General features: G+C 52.5%; 1 protein-coding gene across 1 annotated transcript in view; it reads right to left on the bottom strand.

Annotated features, from left to right (window-relative positions):
• Positions 1-18,857, bottom strand: part of ZFHX3 (zinc finger homeobox 3) — a 228,559-nt gene that overhangs the window by 10,820 nt on the left and 198,882 nt on the right. Inside the window, exons 6-9 of the mRNA XM_019505341.1 lie at positions 12,961-13,097; positions 12,510-12,710; positions 4,359-4,461; positions 13-2,170 (exon numbers count right to left, since the gene is read on the bottom strand). Of these exons, the coding sequence (XP_019360886.1) occupies positions 13-2,170; positions 4,359-4,461; positions 12,510-12,710; positions 12,961-13,097 (2,599 nt within the window). The remainder of the gene's footprint in view (positions 1-12; positions 2,171-4,358; positions 4,462-12,509; positions 12,711-12,960; positions 13,098-18,857) is intronic.

The raw sequence follows: 18,857 nt of genomic DNA on the forward strand, positions 1-18,857 counted from the left end.
GGGGGTGGTGGCGGCGGGGGCTCCGGCGTCTGGGGCCGCAGAGGATACAGCTTATCGTAATGCTCTCTGTACTGCTTGGCAAATCTCTCCAGCTGCTTGAAGGGGAAGTAGTGTTGGTGCACGTGCTCTTGGTGGCTCTTCAGAATGAGGATGTTTGAGAAGAACTTGCCGCATGTGTCGCACTCCAGCTTCTCCAAGTTCTCGCCCTGCTCCGTCTTCCCGTTCTTCTTCTGCACCTTCTGCTTGTTCTCGTTGTACTGAATGACCAGCTCGAAGCCGAAGTTCTCCAGCAAGGCTTTGGTAGCGTTCCCTCTTGCATCAGAGGCGATGCGTGGGGGCAGCAAGGAGGGCTCTGCGCTGGTGCCCGGCGCAAAGTCCTTCTTGTCTTTGGGCTTGAGGCTGTCAGGCAGAGGCTCCTTGGACCCTGAGCTGCTGTCCACCCTCTCTGTGCTGTCCCTCTCCCTCTGGCTTTCTTTCTCCTTCTCCTTCACGATGGATTTGTTCTTCTTCTCCGAGTGCTGGCTCTGCTGGACAAGGACCGAGTGAGACTGCGAGAGGGAAAGCTGCCCTTGCTGCTGCTGCAGTATCTGGGGGTGGCTCTGCTGGGGGAGCTGGACCTGAGCCTTCAAATCCTCCAGCAGACTCGGCCCACTACCCGTCAGCGTCAGCGCCCCGCTGGTCACGGGCAGACTGACTTCAGGGTTGAGCTGGAAGTCGGCGCTCGGGATGTAAAACGGGAAGAGAAGATGCTGCTGCTGCTGCAGCTGGAGCAGGGTCTCCGTGGTCATTGGGAAGTGTGGCAGGAGAGTGGGGTTGAACAGCTGGGACTGCAGGAGGGCAGCCTGCTGCTGGAGCTCTTGTTGCAGGTGGGCCTGGACTTGGGCTTGAGCCTGTGCCAACGTCTGAGCTTGCTGCTGCTGCTGCTGCTGCTGCTGTTGCTGCTGCTGCTGCTGCCTGGATGCAATCATATCCGCCAGCTTCTTCCGGTTTACCTCCTTGGGCTCAGAAGGGGAGATGTTGGCGCTAATGGGGTTGCTTAAAGGTGGGATTCCCACGTTGTCACTGGATACCTGGTTGAGCAAGCTGGGGATCGGTGCTGTGGCAGTGTTACTGGTGTTGGTGGTTGTGAAGGCATTGGAGCTACTAGTGTTCACTGGGCTCGGTGTGGATGAGCCCAGAGAGAGACTACTGCTGCTGCTGCTCCCAGTGTTACCAGCTCCGTTACTATTGCCGCTGCCACTGGCTGCCTCCAGTTTGGCAGCCCGGGCCTTGGTCTGGTGCAGGACAGACCTCATGTGGATCTCCAGGGTGGAGCTCTGGCTGTAGGCCACATTGCAGGTGTTACACTTAAAAGGTTTGTTGTCTGGGCTGCTGGTAGGTTCAGGCTGCCCAGTAGCAGACTCCTGGAGGGCTCGTTTCAGTTTATGCAAGTGAGAAACTGAATTGTAATGGACCAAAAGAATGTTCTTTTGTGTGAAAGACTCCTTGCAAACTGTGCACTTGTAAGGGCGAGATGGGTCCAGAAACTTCTCCATGGTGAAGTTAGGACCTTTCCTGAAGGGCAAGGCCCTCTTCGGCTCCGAGCCAGAGTCTTCTTGCACTGATCCAGAATCGCTGCCAGTAGGACTTTGTTTATCTTCCAGGTCGCTCTCCTCCTCCTTATCCTCCTCCACAATTATAGTGTGGTCTTCTGCCAGCGAGGGATCACCCATCGCCAAGAGGTCTCCATTCACCAGAAGCCCTCCGTAAAGCTGCTGAATATCTGCTTCGCTCAGCTCCAGGTGACTGGTCTCCAGGTGCTTCTTCAGAGCTTGGAAAGTTCGGAAACTGCGCTGGCAAAGACAACACATTGTGGCTGCTCTGATGACATGGTATTGGGAATGGAGCTGCAGCTTCTCGATGGTTTTGAAGGCCAGGCTGCACTGGTTGCAACGGTATTTGTAGACGTGCCGGTCGGACACTGGCAGTTGTGGCCGTTTGGCGTGAACCTCATTGAAATGTGTCTGGAGGGCTGCTGAACTTTTGAACACCTGGTTACAGCCCTTCTTCCAGCACAGGAAGCCAGAGTCCTCTCTGGTGGAGCTCTGATCGGCAGAGGCCGACTTGGGGTCCCCGCCGTGCTCTGTGTTCTCAGCCGACAAGAGGCTCTTTCCCGACTCCTCGCAGGGCTCTGAAACAGAACAAAAGAGGAAAAGGTTGAAGAGGTAGCAGGAGAATATCTGGCTCGTCTCAGCCAGTCGTCTATGATCTCCATAACGATCGCACGCCTATTTCTTGCTTTGGATTCCGATCCGCTCCTTCCTCTGCCCTGACCATGAATATAGGCTTTTCCTATTGCCACAAGGACTTTTAGGTGGGGGTCACAGACTGCTCATTTGCTCTTTGGCAAACTGGCTGGCACCAAAACATTATCCCCAAGCAGGACAGAAGTTATCCCTAATATTTTTCCTGTATTTCCATTTTTGAACTTCATCCCCTTGATGCTATTCCCCCCGCTGCCAATTCCATGCAATTTCTCCTCCTGGTTATTCTTCCTTTGAATATCTAATTCTCCCTCACAAATTAAGCTGTCCAGAGACCTAATGATCTCCATCACTTTTCTCTGATGCCCTTGCTGTTGGCCACAATCTTTGCAATGAGAAAGTGCCCAGTCCTAACACAATAACCAGGGCACGGCTCTGCCAACGTTGCAAAGAAAGGGAATTCCTCAGACCTGCAGAAGAATGCGCTGCACTCAAAAGCTTGTCCAAGTCTATCCTAACCATGCAGCCGGTCTGATAGAAGGTAGCACTCACAAATATTCTTGCCTCAAAGAGAGGGAATGAAAGCCAGTGGCTGCCGGCCAGACTTCACTGAAGGCCACTAAGGCCGGGGGGGGAGTCAGGTCCGTGGGAAGAGAATACCGTACCACCTTTCTGCTGGGCTCTAGGCAGAGCGGTCTTGCCAGGACAGGCAGGGCTGCTGCACTGGCACGTGTTGAAAACAGCACCTGATGAACCAGCGCGTTTCTAGCTGCTCCAGCTAAGACAATACTGTCCACGCAGAACTGAGCTGGCTACCTGCAAACCCTGTCTCACGAAGGAAGGGACAGTTGTCTAAATCTCAAATTTCCTTCTAGACTTCTCTCTGGGAACCCTTCATCAGTGTCTTCTACCCTGTTGGGACTCTGGCCAGAGACTATTATCACCTCCCTCCTGGAGCTTAGAAGTTTCTGCACAGGCAGCTCAGGACATCACTATCCTTTTCTTGGAGCCATATAACGCTAAACGCTCCGGTCTAATTAGGTGGCTGCTATCACAATCACAAGTAGGGCAACACAGTGCCAGGGTAAAAACCGCCAAGGTAGTTCTGGGCTGGATATGCAGCTGCAACTTGAGAGCAGCAGTGAAAACTTCCCTGAATTGCCTTGCTTATGAATCTCAGCCACGATTGGGAGAGACCACGCCTCAGTGACAAGGTCTGCAGTTCATTCCCCGTGGCCCAATTAGCCTTTGGCCTTTTCACCGACTTGTCCTAAGAGGTGCTGAGTGGCTGCTGTGGCGATGTGAACACCTGGACTCTATTCAGATCGCATATGCCTAGAAGAGGAGGCAGATGGCTAAAAGCCCTGGTGCTGCTGAGCCATCACCAAGCAGAAATGCTAAGCAGCTTCCGTGAGGTCAACGGACCGACTTCAGATCCGCACCAGACACGGCAGAAAGCACCCGGCCCAGGACGGGGTGAGGTGACCGGTGTAGCAGGTCAACAGCTGCTGATCTCACTACCAGCCCTCAGAGCTCTCCAGTCCCTCCACTTTAATATGTTTTAGCTCCTGTTTTTAAGGAAGCTGGACCCTCTTTCTCCAGAGCTACTGGCTCTGCATCTGTGCTCCGGACGAGCAGGGCTCGACAAAAAGCTTAAGGCGTGACTTTAAGCTACTTCTCCACTATCCCGATTTGGAGCCTTCTGAGCCAGGATGTGGCACCAAGCCGAGCAGCCTGAAGATGGCTCTCCTGCGTGCGGGCTGCCCGTGGGTGCTCGGGGCTGTCTGGCAGCTGGGGACCAGCCGGGTGCAGCAGCGCCCCGGTCCACACCTTGGTCACATAACAACCCAGCCCAGGCAGAGCAAGCAGCGCTAGGCGGAGCCATGAATCAGGCCCTCAGACACGGGGCTCGTGAACCGAGTCCCCTTCGGACCCAAACATGTGCTGTCCATCTCTCAGACGTCCTGCCCTCGGCACTAGCTTCCTTCAGTACGAGTGAGCCACAGGCGAGTGAACTGCTTGGGCGAGCAACACCACCAAGGACTTTGCCTCCCCGTGCACGTGCCAGCCAGAAGAACATGATTCATCTAACACCGGCTTTATACAGACACTAACCAGGCTGCTTCCCCGTCTCTTCGGCATTGGGGTTCCCATCTCTTTCTGGAGTGGATGCTGGAAGAAACATACTGCTGGGCATCATCACCTCAGGTGTCGTCACCTGAGGATGGGGGTAGAGAGAAGAAAACACAAAAATAGGAACATATTTAAAAATCTTTAAGCAGCAAAATTAGGCTCCAGCACTGTAAAGCCAGAGGTGTCACTTTTCGTAGCTCGCCAAAGACTTGTGTTTATTAGACAAAGCTTGCATCAGTCAAAAGTGTTTCGACAGTTGCATTCTGGACATAATTAGCACTGCACACTTGAAGAATAATTTTATTATTAATATTTTTCTTTATGCAGAATTCAGACTTTGATCACTGACAATGTTTTGTCATGGGCTGTGAAACTTCTTGTGCAGCCAATTAGGTAGATAAGTTGAAAGGCCCACCTTAAGCTGCTGAAAACATAATAAGGCCCCTAATTAAATCATACCTCGTAAAGTACACTGTAATCTTGAACTAGGGAGCATTGCAGCACTGTTTTCAAAGTGTAGTGATGCAGGAAAAGGAGGGGCATGAGAAAGGAAAAGTACAAATAAGGAGAAAGATGACAAGAGAAAGGATGAATAAGGAAGACTCAAAGGAGACAGCAAACTGTCTGCAATACCGAAAGCTTTCTGTAACCCTTTACAGGCTTTGATTGATGGCAAAAAACCCTGAAGCTTCCTCTTGGCTTTCTTCAAGATTGTATTGGAAAGCTGCATCACCATTATCAGCCCGTGATTCGATGGCTAACGAAATGGTGCGTTTGGATGCTCCAGTTCCAAGCCTGAGACGCTGAAGGAGCCAAGTTTTCAGTCTCAACAGATGAAGCCCCTTGACAGGATCTCAGGCTTGGCCCCCACAAAACATCTGCCACTTCTGAGCACCCGGCCCACAGGCCGCCCTGCAATCGAGACCAGGCAGCAGCTACCCCCTGCACCAGGTGCCAGCATCGGTCTGCGCAGCCTCCTGCAGAGCAAGCTGCTCGTCAGCCCCTGCGGCTCCACCGCACTGACTCAGGAGATGGGTCTAGACCTGCTAACGCTCCTGACCACACAGCAGCATGCGCACTTCATCACGAGTGTCAGAAAATAATCCTGGAGCTGACGGGCTGTGAGCTTCCTCCCACCTGCCAAGGGACACTCTTGCCATCCCTGGGCTCGTGGTCCTCAGGTGAGTGGACAACCCCAGCTTACTCGTCTCCTGCTGTTCCAGCTACAGATGGCTGAAAAAGCAAGGCCGAGTGAGACTGCAATACTCCATTTTGTTCACCTGTGGAAAGAAAAGGCTCCCCTCCCCTCCAAGGTATTCAGGGGATGGACTGCATAGGTTAAGTGATGAGTTGAGGGCACAGGGATGGTAGATTTGGATGACCTGTGAACTGTTAGCAGGCTGCAGCTCAAAGACTGAACACCTCTAAACAGGACTTGGGGTCTTTCTACCTGCACTGGTGCAAGACCCACATCGTGGGGCCCAATCCTGCCTTGGTGAAAGGAAACAGGAGCCAATCTGCAGAGTCGCAGACACGGAGGTCTGAGCGGAGGGACCGGGACGGCAGGCAGCTCGGCCAAGGTGTGCTGCAAGCTGTGCTTGCTGCTAGAGCAGGTGCACAGCAGGTGAGCGAGGGGGGCACCAGCGCAGCCATTTGTGCTCCAGACATCTGGACCCTCATGAAAAGGTACCTGCCGCTGCCAAAATCACACAGAAAGGGGCTGAGAACACCAAACTCAACCCACCTTTTATCCCAGCAGAAAGCATTCGGATGGCTGTGGGTAGTGAGTCACCAAGAAGTGAAAGGCCACTGATTAATTTATAGTAACCAAACACCAAGAAGGGGGAACGAGGTGGGGAGCAGAAAGGACAGACAGAAAGAGGAGCTGTCCCTCTCGGTTTTATCAGCAGGGAAAGTGCTTTCCCAGATCTTTAGGAATTATGAAAAATAAATTATGAGAAATTAAACCCCCCCCGGAAGAGTAGAAAAAGAATAAAATTATCTAACACCTCAACTGCACATCATTATAGAAAACTGTGGGCTTTTTATACACATTACAGTAAGGCAGTCATCACTACTAACAGACTCAGTACGATGGATCAGTAATTGTTTTCATACACTTTAATTAGAAAAACTCAGATGGCTATGAATAATAATGGAAAAGAGAGACTTTTGCACTTGAAAGGTTGAAGTCAATCAAGTGTGAATGACGGCAAAAAAGAAAAAAAAAAAAAAAAACACCAATTCATCAGGCCTCTGTTGTCTCGACGCGTCTTTAATCATAATTCCTGATTGGGATTCAAGAAGGCAGTAAGCAGCGGTTCTTTGTCTGCCTTCACCTTCCGTCAATTAACTCTCCCCGAAATATAATCATCAACCCCACATGCTCCTCTGCATCTTAATCCAGGCCTCCAAACCCAGAAGTCCTGCCCTATCTGTGTTTAAGTAACTACCTCTGTCTACCTGTATCTCTGTAGCAGAGCTCAGCCCCTGCGTCTCCTCCCACCCTCCCTCCACCAAAAAACAAGTGGAGGTAAATGAAACTGGTACAGGCAGAAGATTCCCTAGAGGCAAATAGGCAAAAGCCTGGAAGAGCTCAAAGAAATTCCAGATGTGCACGTAAGGCGCCTACAGGTGTGCCAGAAAACCACGCATGGGGGTCAGTGGCCAGAGGTGCTGAAAGTGAGGGTCTCTGCATGGCTCCAGACCCAGTCGCCCCCCTTCAGTCACCGACAAAGTTAGCACACTTGAGCTCGCCCCCCCCGTGCTGCCCAGCCAGTCTCACTGGGCGAAGGAGCTGCCCGAGCAAGAACAGCGAGAGGGTCGCACGCTGCCCTGGTCACTTCTGTAAGGCTCCCTCTTCCACCGCTTTGTCTTTTTACACTGTCAACCTGAGGAGCAGGGACAGGCTCCCTCTGTGCATGTGCATGTGCACGTGTGCATGAGAAGTACCTAGGACACCGCAGCTGCTTCTGGAGCAGACATGAACAGGAGTACTGCACGGTGCCGCGTGCTGGCTGACAGCCTCACATGATCCCGTGATCATCCGGACCCCACATTATGTGATGTATGATACACTCATGACATATTTAAAGAGAGAGAGTTGCATTTACCCCCAGTGCAGGGTAAGCTCACTCAGGTGTAGGCCTCATGTAGCCACAGCTCATCACTTCCCTGGGCAAGCCAGAGGGAGACCGTGACTTGGGGATCGGCTCTCCCTGGTCCCCAGTGCTGCTCCATTTAAGACTAACTGCTTTCACACTTCCACAACATGCAAGCCCATATGAGCCATTAGTAACAGCAATACACAGGATATAAGCTGTGTAGCTGTGTCAGCCTGTTCGAGCCACAGACCTTACTGATATTATTATTTACGATACCAAGAGCCTCAGTCAGGGAGCTGTGCAAGGCGCTGTAAAGCAGAGCAAAAAGACAGTCCTTGTCCCAAAGCGCTTGCAGCTTCTCTCCACTCCCTTCACCACCTGCCTCAGTTCTTCCCCACGCTCCTTTTGCCACATCAGACACAGACTGTGGTGCCTTGGGCTGCGGCAAGTGGTGGTCTGTGCTGTCAGGCAGCAGGCACGAAACTTTAGGCTCTAGAAAACAACTCTCCAGTTCCTAACCTGACTGTAGCCTGCAGGAGCCACAGCACATGTCCCAGAGGAGCACATGCTAACATTTCCCAGGTCTCTCAGAGGTCATCCTTCCATACAATGCTATTGAGCAGGATATGAATGGTCCCCTTGAGCTGGGTCACTCTCTTGACCTCCCTGTCTGAAGCGAGGAATTTTTGTATAATAGAAATTAAAGATGGGGAAGAGCCGTCAGGTCACCCTCTCCGTTCTCTCCGCCAGCGCAGACTTGCTGAATGAATGGGAAGATCGGGCTAGTTCCGTTTCCTGGCAGGTTAAATCTGCACCTTGGCAGCTAGGATGCAGCACGTACAGAGCTCGGAGTTCGGAAAACCTCAACGTAACAACACACGCGCGCACGCGGCGCCCTTCCCCTGGAAGCGCTAAAGGCCCCTTTACCAGCCAGAGCAACAAAACCAACTCCTAGGTAAATTCACGGAGATGCAGCCACTCTTGGGGCGGCAGCAGCAAAGCTGCAGAAATCATGACATAACTGTGAGGAGAGGGAAACGTCAGTCAGAGGCTGGGGTCTGCCCCTGCCCATCTTAAATATTCCCCTGCAACCTGCGGGTGCGTTTGCTCCTCCGTGGGGAGACTCCGACATGGCTGCTGGAAGGGCGAGCCCCGCTGAAACGGGCAGGCAGGTGAGGGACCGTGCCGTGGGATCCAGACGCTGGCGCGTGGGGCTGGGTGCGTCCGGTGCCCTGCCAGCAGTGCCGGCCTCGCTAAATGGCAGTGAATCATTGCTCTCTCACGTTCCCCCACTGCCGAGCTCCCTAGGCCTCAGCAAAGCACCTCGCTTGGGTTTTTAGAGAGCCCCGATCCATCCGAGGCCTGAGCTGTCCTCTGCGGCCAGCTTCGGCAGGTCTGTCTTGTAAGGCAGCGTGTCTGTGCCAAAGGCACCCTCTCCATACTGACTCTGGCTGCACAACACGGGTCTGGGAGAGCCCACAGCCAACGGCCCACTGCTGAGCAGTGACAACAGCCTGGTCTTCAGTGCCTCACCTGTGCCTTCCCCGCACCTGCCTGGGGCATGGGACCAATCCCAGGGAGGCTCCAGGCTGCTCTTCATGGCTTCCCCAAAATGGCTGGACACATTTAGCTTTAAAAATAAAATCTCTTGAAAGGGTCTGAGGAAATACATTACTCCCCCTATGTCCATGCAACCAGGGGGAATGCACATGCAATGCAAGGTTCCCGGACCAGACAAAGGAGGTAATTTCCATTACAAAGAGAGAGAGAGAGGGTGCTGGAGTGAAAAGCTTCATTAGACTCAGAGAGGCAAAGCGATGGCAGTATACCAAGGTCACTTCTAATTTAGACCATCTAATTGGCAAACATGGCTCCAAATGGCTATCATCTCACAGGGCTCAGAATTAATGAAGCCCGATTATTTTCATTACCTTCATCCGAGATGGAGAATGAGACACAGAGTAAGAGGGAAAGGGGGGAGGAAGAGGGGGCGAGAGGGAGGGAGAGAGAAAATTGAATGACAGCAGAAGGGAGAGAGCAATAAGAAGAGACAATGGAAACGGAGAAAAGACTGTAAAGACAGCGAGAGAGAAGTGAGGATGGCAGAGATAGGAAAGAATTACTTGGGGAGCGGGAGAGGAGAGAGATGAAAAGACAGCTGGAAACAGGAAACACTGGAAAGACACCTTAAACACGGGAGAGGAAAACTGACACAGGATTAAATGGAGGGGGAGAGGAAAGCGCGGAGAGATGAAGGAAGCCGAGGGGGAGGGAAATTCCCCATCTCGGCAGGCTGCTGGGCGAGCAGGCCCTTCTTCTATCGGGAGCCCATCAGTCTTGTCAATCGGCGGCCGCCGCGAACTGCACTTCACCCTCATTAAGGAGCTCTCTGCCGAAGCGGCGCAGGCCCGCGAGCAGAGAAGTGGCCGTTATACAGGAAGACAACGATTAGGCGGGCTTGGAGCAGCCAAAACGCCACCGACGTAAACGTGCCACATGTACGCGACCGCTTCGTGACACGGGGCCGAGCCGGAGCAGCCCGGCCTCCCGCCCTCCTGGACTCGCAGGGCGCGCGGGAGAGATTCGGGGAGCTTTGCTGCCCACGTGACCCTGCCGTGGCGCTGTCTTCCCGGGCGGCCCAGTGGCAGGGCCGCCGCACGCTCCTCTGCTCGGGACGCCTCTCCGGCCAACAGGGCACGCGGGGAGCACGAGCTCGCAGGGGAGGGGACCGCTCTGGCCGCTCCCGTGGGACAGGCACCGGGCTGCCGCCGACGCGAGGCGCAGGGGCCCGAGAAGCGCAGATCGGAGATGCGGAGCGTAAGCAAGCAGCCGTTGCTATGGCAACAGACATATTAGACACCGCAGGTTCCTGCGAGGCGTCTGATAAGGTGTTATTAACTGGAGCCTCCTCCAAACGCGTCGGAAGGGACCGGGGCCGCGACTTCCTCGCAGCGGCACAGAGAGCCAGCCGCGTCAGGCCGAGACGGGAATCGTGCTGGGGACACTGCTGCACCGCCCTGCTCTCCCGGTGTGTCACGTGGAGCATCTGCCTGGCTCGATTCAAATAGCACAGCCCCCCCACCCCAAGGGCAATGCCCCCAGACCGCAGCCTCAGGGGAACGTCCACATGAGCCAAGACAAGCAACAGGGCCCAGCCTTTCCTTCCCGATCTTGGCAGAAGGCATGAACATGCCCCGGGACCGGCCCTTCCTATGCACGAGTCGCACGGACCTAACCAAATCACTTCTGAAATCGATACGGGTACATCAGGGCTTCTCCCTTGCACAGGCGCTCGAAAATAGTTGGGAGAAGGCTGTATCTCGGGGTGATAAGGCACTCTTATCCAGTTGCAGCCCGGCACGTGTCAATTTGAATACAGCATGCCCGACTGACTTCAGGGGTCCCTCCATTCTCCACAGCTAAGAAAAGCAGCAAGTGCACATGAGAAACGAGGAAAATCAGGGTGGGAACAGGATGACGGGGAATGGGAAGCAAAAAGCAACTTGTATCCTTTTTGTTTTAGGCAGACTGAGCCAAATGCTAGAGGTGGGAAACCTGGCTTCTAAAACTGCACCCACAAACAACACGATTTAGAAATCCAGTTATATCCTAATTGCACGCAGGATTTAGAGACTGTCTTCTAAAGTGTGCCTCTAATTGTGCCTGCATTTAAACCTGGCACTGGAGAGAGGAAAAGAGCATTAGCCCGAAACGTACAGTACACACTGCACGAAGAAAACATCTTGGGGGAAATCTGGGCATCTCCTGCTGGCCTCCACCACAGGTTGGGAAGCTGCAGAGATCTCTAGGCCCACAGATCTATAGCCCAACCACTGTGCAAGACCTGCACACCCACGTAGGGGAGAAGTCCCTTTTAGCCAGTCCACCACTAAGTGTCACTCAGAAAAAGAGGATCTGTTGAAGCTACAGACATTTCCCATCATGCGCTGTAATGACAACTTCCTTCTCAAGTTAGCTGGAGAAAAGCCTCCATCAGAGACCACATGAGAGCAGGACTCCCAGGTCTGACACCTACAGCAGCGATGCAGAAGAGAGAAAAGAAAAGAAGTCTGACATGGACATCTTGGTACCGAACCATACTCAGCTGACCTCAGGCTTTCGCTATGGGCGTGGAGACAGGGCACTGGCGCAGACAGACAGCCACGTGACGGTACAGCCACCCTGGGGAGAGCATCACAAAAATGGCTCCATTCTGAACTACAGGTTTTGATGCAAATTTAAACACTGGCATTTTAACCAGCAACTTTAAGGGCCTCTATAGCCATGCAGTAATTCCACCTCACCTGTGCCAGCTGCAGGCTGTCTCCACCGTTGTTAAAACAACCCATAAAAAAGTAACCTGCTACACAGGACAAGTACTGCCACTTTGGACTGACTGCTGATTTCTCACAGAAGCAACAGAGCAGATGTACCATTTACTCCCCTGATAATGATCTTGGATAAATGACTGGAGCACAGAGTGTGACATTCGCCACAGCACCGAGTCCCACAACAGTCCCAGCCTGTGCTCAGCACAAGCCTGAGAAGGGAAGCAATCATACCACTTCCCAAAATTGCATTTTAAACAGAAACCTGATCCCTGATTTCCTGCAATCTGTTACTCTAATGACCCTGGCTACCCTGTTTGGTGAGCGTGTGTGGACACAGCAGCACTTGGGAACAACTCACTCACAGATCAACGGGTGCCTCTCCCAGAAGTTGATCCTCTTCAGTGGTTGTTAAGGGGGTGTTTTTATTGAATAATTGCCCTGCGGTCTCCGAGGAAGAGATTTCTCCTTTAATCCAGCTCCCTGACGGTGCAGAACCCCGCAGTGCCCAAGCGCAGAGCGCTGGTCTCCACAGCCAGCACAGCACAGGGTGGGAAAATGCAAGCAGCCACAGCTCTGGCTGGAGCAGGAAGCTGCCTGCTCCCACGCATTACAGCACTGGTCTGTGGCATCTGGCAATGCTGAAACCGCCTTGCTTCCCAGGGGAGACAGCAGCTGCCCTCAGATGCCCAGACACTTACCGTCATGATGAGTTTCTCCACGCAGTCGGGTGACACGCTGTGCAGGTGTGTGAGGTGCAGCTGCAGATGGATCTTGTTGTTGAGCATGTCCTGGCAGAGTGGGCAGCGGAGCATGGGCTGCACCGAGTGCTGGGTCATGGCATGGACCCGCAGCCGGTTCACATCTGTGTTACTGTACTTGCAGTACGGACACTGGTACATCTGCAGGGTGAGACGATACACACTGCACTGACTAAAGCACGCGACTGCCATAGTCACCACTCACACTTTCTCCTTCCTTATCGCTCGACTCCAGTAATAACCTGTGCCTTTCTCCCACCATCCAATCATCACCTTTTCATCATCACCTAATTTTATTTTCCTTTTTTGCTCCTGACACCTACAAAGCAAATCAACTGCCTCTAGGTGTTTACAGCTTTCCAGCAAGTACTGCTTCCCTCCTGTGCCTCACCTGCTCCGGTTTGGTCTCCTCTGAAGTTTTTGACCATTTAGAGGACAGAGGTGACTCAGAGCTGCTGGGAAATGACATGCGTTTGGAGGATGCTGGGGACTCTGTCAGCTCCTTTTCTGCTTGGCTGGCTGCTGGTGCTGCAACACAAAAAAAAAAAAAGAAAGAAAGATTTGCATTATGACATCCCCAAAGAGGTTTACACTGGATGCAAACATCAGTAATTCCATTTGTACTCTTCCATTTTCTCACAATGCATGCGCAGGATTTGAGAGAGGATGAACTTCTGGGCTAACCTGCATCTTACCACACATGCTGAGAGAACCTGAGCATTTCCTTCTTGCTATCTCCCATTACTGGCACTAAGAAATAAGGGCACCGTGACGGATTCTTTGCTATAAACAGAAAAAAAATCACACTCGCCCACTTGGGCGTGCTCAAACCAGATTACAAGCCAGTAGATGGAGAGGCATCTTCCCTGGCGTTTGCACCTGAGAACACTTGGCTGGGGTTTCTAACCCCTTCCACAGGCAGGTGGATGCACATGGGTCAAAAGCAGGATTCACGCTGCTGCCCTGAGCGTGCAGAGGGTCCCAGACAGTGCAGCAAGCACTGTGCAAGTCGATCAAGGACCACAACAGCATGACACAAGGATTCACGCCTGGGTCGTGGGATCGATCCCACTTTCTTCGACCGGCGGCAGCTGGAGGTCAGCGTGGAAGGAGGCCCTGATCCTGGAGAGGGCGGCGGGGCCCGGTGGGACACCACAGCAGGCAGTCCCACTGAAATCCCCATGCAGCCGGGCAGCACAATGTGGGCTGCTGCTCACGTAGAGACTGTTTGGACACAGACGCCAAGTTGTGCTGGATGCAAACCAGAACCCATTAATGAAAAACCAGTTTTTATTCCTTGAAGTCAAAAACAGCGAACAAAACCAGAACCTGCTCAGAAATTATTCCAGGAAGTTGGTACGCTTCCCAGAATGCCCAGTGGGTGACCTTTAACCCCGTGGCTTGGTAGCCTGGACTACGCTAGTTTGTAGGACATCTATTATTTAAAAACTATAAGGACAAGTATATTACACCGCCCCCCCAAACACACATTCATAACAGTACTTTAATCTGTCTTGAATCGACTTCAAACCCATTTCGTTCTTAATGGGAGTTATTCATTTTCACTTGAAATGTAATACATGACAGCTGGATATTTAACATGATGGATTGGCTGCCGATTAACTAGGTGCTGCACCGTTCTCAGGCTGGCTCCCCCACGCCCTGCGCCCGAGCTTTGTTGTGGGACTGTCTACGGCCACGCTCAGAAGATGCAACCGGAGCACAGCTCAGGTATGCTATTCCCATGTCCAGGACCCTTTCACAGCGACCAGGGTGGGATTTATTGAAAAATGTGCCTCATGCAAGCCAGAAATACAATCCACGCATCTAGCCTCCATCCTCTCCTCCTCCAAACCCCAGCTCTAAGCAGTATTTACAACAGAGAGAGCATGAAACCACGTCCAGGAAATGGAAGTCAGATACTACAAATGGAGAAAAAAAATTAAGAGACTCCATGCTGCTCTCGTGGGACCTGATGAACAGGGGGGCTCCTGACCCGGTCCAAGTGGACAGTGTCACAGCTCAGGGTTTCATCCGGTGGCTGTCGACGCACACCACTCCTGTCCTGCTGCACCCCAGACATGTCTCCCCAACGCCCCGTCTCTAATGCACCCGGGTCCAACTGAAGTCCACACCTGGAAAGGCACAGCGTGCTTAGTCCTAGCCCCAGGGCTGGGACTGAGACCTTTGTGCTGCTTGTCCTGCCAAGAGGAGGCCAACCCTGCAGTTTATTAGCACAGAATACGTCAATGCTATCGTGGTAAATCTACAGACGTCAAAACACAGCACCATTCTGCTCCCTGCGAGAGAGATGGACTCCAGGTCTACGCTTGCTGCCCGAATCTAAAATCTCCCTTGTGGGTTACAGCTGGAAATTCATTAAAAAGGTTTCTACACAACTGAAATTTACTTCTTTTCCTCCCCAATAACAGTATCACTGCACGGTACAAAATGGGGTATCAAGCCTGCAGGTGAAAGCTGCCTATATTTCCCACCCCCCGACAGAAGAAAACAGCAATCCACATCTGACTGAAAGCACTGGAGGCAAACAGCACCGAGGGGCAGGCCGTGTTTGATGAGCCCCCGCTGCAGGAAGACGGACACGGAGAATCCCTAGCAAGAGCCCATTTGCCGCAGCAGGTAGAGGATGATCCAGTGCTAAATTACCTTGGTTGATCTTTGTGCAATGTGAGCAGAGCAGACCCAATAAGGAGGTTAACTACCGCTGACATGGTCCACTCCTCCATTTGACCTCAGACTTTAAAATGTCAACCACAATCAGGAAGTCGGGCATCAGTATGGAGTCAGGCTGACGATCCCCAAGCCGTGTCTGCGTGTGACTAGGGACCAGCACGAGCTACGCTCCCTTCCCTGCTGCTGCGAGCTCGAACAACCGGCTCCTCCAAGATTTAGGATCCCTTCACATTGCTCAGCTTGGGCTGGGAATTTGGTCTGCCGCGTGGTTTTGGGAGGAACTCTCTGGGCTCTGTATCCATCAACTCGTGTGCCAAGGCTCTGAATCTTGGTTATTCTACGAAACTACTGATTAGTGCTACTGAGAGTTACAGGTGCAAATCGCCAACACGGCACACGACAGGGGAACAAGGACCATGCTGGGGTGAAAGAATGATTAATGCAGCTATGGGGAAGTTGCTATCGACACTTTTCCAAGTCTAAGAACCCAACTGCTTTATAAACAAAGCAAGGGCCAAATACTGGCACAACTGGATGGGTCAGAAATACAAATCACCGTTTCAGATCCAATGCATGGTAAAAACAAGCTTTTAGAAACTTCCAAAATGCGACCTCCTCTCCTTCAACAGCAAGACTTGGGGTAGTGCCTCCCAGACAAGAGGAGGCCCCGGGCTCTCGTCTAGGTGGTGCCTCTAACTCCGTGCATTTGCAACCCTGGACATGTTGCTAACAACTGCATTTTCAGAAGTAGTCGGTCATTTCTGGGAGCCTTGATGGGACTTTGTTCGCGGAGATGATGAACAAAAGCAATTCTTTCTGATGTCAGTCTGGTGTCGCGAACCCTCAGCAACTCTGAACATCAAGCTGCAGCTGTCTGAAGCGTGCATCCTACGTTGGCCGGACTGGATCAAGAATCACAGACAACGAGGGCTGGAAAGGAGCTCAGGAGGTCACTTCTAGTCCAACCCCCTGCTCCAAGCAGGACCAGCCCCAGCTACATCATCCCAGCCAAGGCTTTATCTACCTGGGTCTTCAAAACCTCCAGGGATGGATCTAGACTCCTGGGCTGAGCTGGCAGCTCTGCATTGCCTATGGGCACGGGGCTTCCCTACAGATGATGCAACCTGCTTTTGGAGTCTCCTGTTGAACAGGGTGGCCCTCAGTGGCCTCTCCTTTGCAGGCAGTGCAGGGTATCTGGCTGGACGTGGGTCTGGGGCCTCCAGGTGACCCCTCCCCATCACTCTGACTTGTGCAGCACACCAGGCTGGCGCTAATCCCGGAATCAGGGAAAGTGAAGGGCAATTCAAACATGTCTGTTCACTTGCCCCAGCTGCGACATGCAGCTGATCTGGCCCGTAAACCTTGATCTCTCTAAAACAGCAATATGAATGCTTGCCTACTCCAGAGGAGTGGGGAGAGGCGTAAGTGGCTACGCTTTCAGCACCGTCTGAAAAACATGCTGGAACGCTAGTGCTAAGGGTCCTTTTAAAGGTAAAAACACCCACTGGGCTACCAACAGTGGGACCATGGCTTCCTGCTGGCCAACAACCAAACAGGTCTACTCTGTCGCAGCTGAGTACACAGATGATCTCAGGGTCTGCTACCGTGGAGTCGATGGAAGTGTCCGCAACGGAGGAGTGAAGGACTCTCCAAAGAGACAGGCGGCATTACTTGCCAGCACACCCGGCAGACTGCATGGCCCACAGATCTGTGTGTGGGCCGGACTCTGTGGCCCAGAACAAGCCGAAAAACTTAGTTCTCACTTTCCTCCAAGTCCCTGCTCCAGAGGGGATCCAGCACAGACCCGAGCCACCGCTGGCATTTGGGAAGAGACCAGGACTCCTGGAAGAAATGAACCAAGAAGGTGACAGGTGCCCCGAGTCCAGGGGAATGTGTATGGAGACGGACCCCTTTAAAGAGTTAAAGGACCAGAAGCATTTGAAGAATCAGCGTCAGGCCTGTTAACTAAAGACTGAAAATAAACATTTCACCACCACGCAGGAAAGGACCGGCGTGGCTGCAAGACAGGCTGCCGAGGGCCACTCCTGTTGCTGGCTCCTGCCGTGACTTGCTTTTCAGCGGCGTGGAGGATTTTCTTCTTCCTCCGTCTTACAGGGTAAAGCGTCCCTGAGAAGTGTCTCTTTCAGTGAGCCCGGAGGGTCCCAAAGAGCCAGCTACACTTGATCCTTGTGGGAGGCCAAAGGCAGTCGCCACCCCCCACCTTTCAACCATCAGACTCTCTCAGCTAAAGTACCACTGACAGCCCCTTCATCTAAACTTCCATCTCCCAACCCAGCAACATAATGGAGGAGCCAATTAAATGATTATTAATTCATGCTGCTTTCCGTAAGCCCGAGGTTCTCATCTCCCTGCATTCCGTAAACCAGCTCGCCACCTGCCTTAGAAATTTACAGCAGGGTTTTTGCCATCTCCATTGATTAGGAAAAAAAAATCCCTTCCTCCTAGCTCAGCAGCCAGCCTTGGCGAACTTTTCAGCCGCGCTACAACACCACGCTCCCCTGGTCTGCTGGCAGCTGAGATCCCATGGCAATAGAGGGGGCTTCCTCTCCAGTGACAAGGTCCTTCAGACCTCCTCCAAAAATATTCTAGGAATGACCTGCGCAGGATCACAAAACTTTGCGCCGAACATTAGCCCACAGAGCGAAGTCTGGCCGCCTTCTCTGTGGCTACAGCTGCTTATGACGGAGCTGGGCAGGACGCTGCAATCCTTCAGGGGCTCCTTGAAGGAACTGCCGGCTTACTGGAGATCCCATGCTCGGAGAGGCCACGGGGCTACCTCATCCCTTCTTATTCCCACGTGTTTTGGAGCCTTCTCCCTCCTGCTCCGGCTGAGGTGACAAGAGTGGTCCTGTAGCCGCCAGGTCGAGTCCCCACCCCAGCTTCGCCCAGTGCAGCCACTTTCTCCGAGTCCAGAAGGAGCGCACACAACGTACATTAATATCATAAGAATAAATCCAAGGCAATCATGCCATTGCAGGAGTCTCGTGACATAAGCAGCCATGAGAGCAGAACTCAAGCCTCACCGAAATGGAATTTCCTCGTCTAACACGGCAGCATTACTGCACGTTTGTTCCTTTTTGTGTTAATAATATATGGTTAGGATGTTTCTTTCTGAAACACTGTCTGTTTACATTCCCTATTCCCCAAAGGTCCCATTCGTTCTAATGAGACGCTGTAGCCACACTAACAGGACTGTACATTGCCTGTTGCCCTACAGGATTTTTTCAAACCCGTATTTGATAAATAACACGATCGTACATAGATGGAAGTCAGGACACAGATATTTGCAAGTGCACTTCTGCACAGACCTTTCTCCTCTGGCTTTTGAAAGTAAGGCCTTGGGAACAGTCAACTGGACTTGTTCCTCCACTGCCGTGGCATACCTTCCAGCCTGCTGCGACTCTGAACAGCTGATTTGTTAATTAAATATTTACATCATGGCACCCAGAGGCCTCAGTTAGGATGAGGGCTCATTCTGCTACGTATGGCCCTAACTTTTAATTTGAGGGGGGTCTATGCATCGAAGAGCTTACAAAGATGGCAAGCAACACGTGAAAAGTTTGATTCTTATGT

This window comes from Gavialis gangeticus, unplaced genomic scaffold (genome assembly GCF_001723915.1).
Source record: "Gavialis gangeticus isolate Ggan-Ray unplaced genomic scaffold, GavGan_comp1, whole genome shotgun sequence".
NCBI classification, from domain to species: domain Eukaryota; kingdom Metazoa; phylum Chordata; order Crocodylia; family Gavialidae; genus Gavialis; species Gavialis gangeticus.